Source organism: Nicotiana sylvestris, chromosome 2, assembly GCF_000393655.2.
Source record: "Nicotiana sylvestris chromosome 2, ASM39365v2, whole genome shotgun sequence".
NCBI lineage: Eukaryota > Viridiplantae > Streptophyta > Magnoliopsida > Solanales > Solanaceae > Nicotiana > Nicotiana sylvestris.
Window position 1 is genome coordinate 212,421,081 of NC_091058.1, and position 1,476 is coordinate 212,422,556.

Consider the following 1,476-nt stretch of genomic DNA (forward strand, 5'->3'; position numbering starts at 1 on the left):
AAGAAAGAGAGCATAACACTGGTGAGGCATTGTGTCAAAAACGAGTGCTAGAGAAACTGAGTGAAATTCACTACAACTGTACTCAGAAACTCATTTACTAAAGAGAACTCCCTTGCAACCCAAGAGGACTGGACTAGAATTTACATTGAATCGAACCAGTATAAAAATCCTGGTGTCTTTAATTCCTGCAATTATTTTCTGCAATTTACTTCCTGTTATTATATCTGTCAATTTATCATATCTAGTCGACTACTCAAGTAATAAGTCAACTAATAAGCAATTATTTTTAAAAGAGTTACAATCCACCACCCCCCCCCCTCTTGTACTTTCAATTGGTATCAGAGTGTGGCTCATATTTTACTTTTGCTTAACAACTTGTGAGAAAAGATCATGGCAAATCAGGTTACCATAAGAGCTCTTTTTTAGGAAGGAACTTCACAAGTTATACCACCATACTACAATGGACAATATTTCTCTCACTGGAAAGTACGAATGGAAATCTTTGCTAAAGCTTACGATGTCAAAGTCTGGAGAGTCATCAAAAAGGGAAACTATCCCCTACCGGCTAGCACTCCACCACGTAATGATCATGATGATATATATTCATACTCAAAAGAGCAACTGGAAGCAGTACAAGTGAATAACAAGGCAAGAAACCTGCTTCATAATGCTATAAGTGGTGAAGAATACGAGAAAATATCGAGTTGTGACACAGCCAAAGAGATGTGGGACAAACTTAAGGTCACCTATGAGGGAACGAGCAAAGTAAAGGAAACACACATCAACATGCTAGTTCATGATTATGAACTCTTCTCAAGGAGAGAAGGAGAATCCATTGAAGAGATGTTTGCCATGTTTAGCAAAATAATTAGCGACTTAAAGGCATTTGGCAAACCCTACACCAGTGGTAATCAAGTAAGAAAAATTCTCAGAAGTCTGCCAACCACTTGGTAGACCAAAGTAGTCACACTGGAATCTCAAGACCTAAACAAATTATCCTATGATGAACTACGAGGAGAACTCATTGCTTTTGAAAGAACGCATCTGAAAAAGACAAATCAAGAAGAGAAAAAGAAAATAGTTGTGTTCAAAACCTTTACTGAAATGGCTGAAAATGAAATTGATGATCCTGAAGCTCTACAAGAAGAGATTTCTATGATGTCTAGAAATATGGATGGACTAATAAGAAGATACAGAAACACAAAGAAAGGAATATATCCACCAAGACGATCCAAACAATACAATGAACATGACAAGAACGATGGAAAATGCTATGAATATGGAAAATTTGGGCATAATCAAGCTGAATGCCCAGAACTGAAAAGGAAGATCTCTAGAGGCTTTAACAAGAACAAATCCTTCGGAAGCTGGAGCGATGAGGATGACTCTGACCACGAAGAAATAGCAAATCTTTGCTTTATGACAATTCTGGAAAATGAAATAAACAAAACTTCAGGATGTTCGACAGATGAAGAC

At 37.1% G+C, this 1,476-nt stretch overlaps 1 protein-coding gene across 1 annotated transcript; it reads left to right on the forward strand.

Moving 5' to 3' along the window:
• The first annotated feature begins 492 nt into the window (after nucleotides 1-492).
• LOC138886255 (uncharacterized) lies at nucleotides 493-954 on the forward strand. The gene has a single exon (XM_070167321.1). The coding sequence runs from the start codon at nucleotides 493-495 to the stop codon at nucleotides 952-954; it is 462 nt and encodes a 153-aa protein (XP_070023422.1).
• The last annotated feature ends 522 nt before the right edge of the window (nucleotides 955-1,476 follow it).

What these genes read in the sequence shown, in the direction of transcription:
- LOC138886255 (XM_070167321.1), top strand. Translation starts at nt 493, where the DNA reads ATGGAAATCTTTGCTAAAGCTTACGATGTCAAAGTCTGGAGAGTCATC.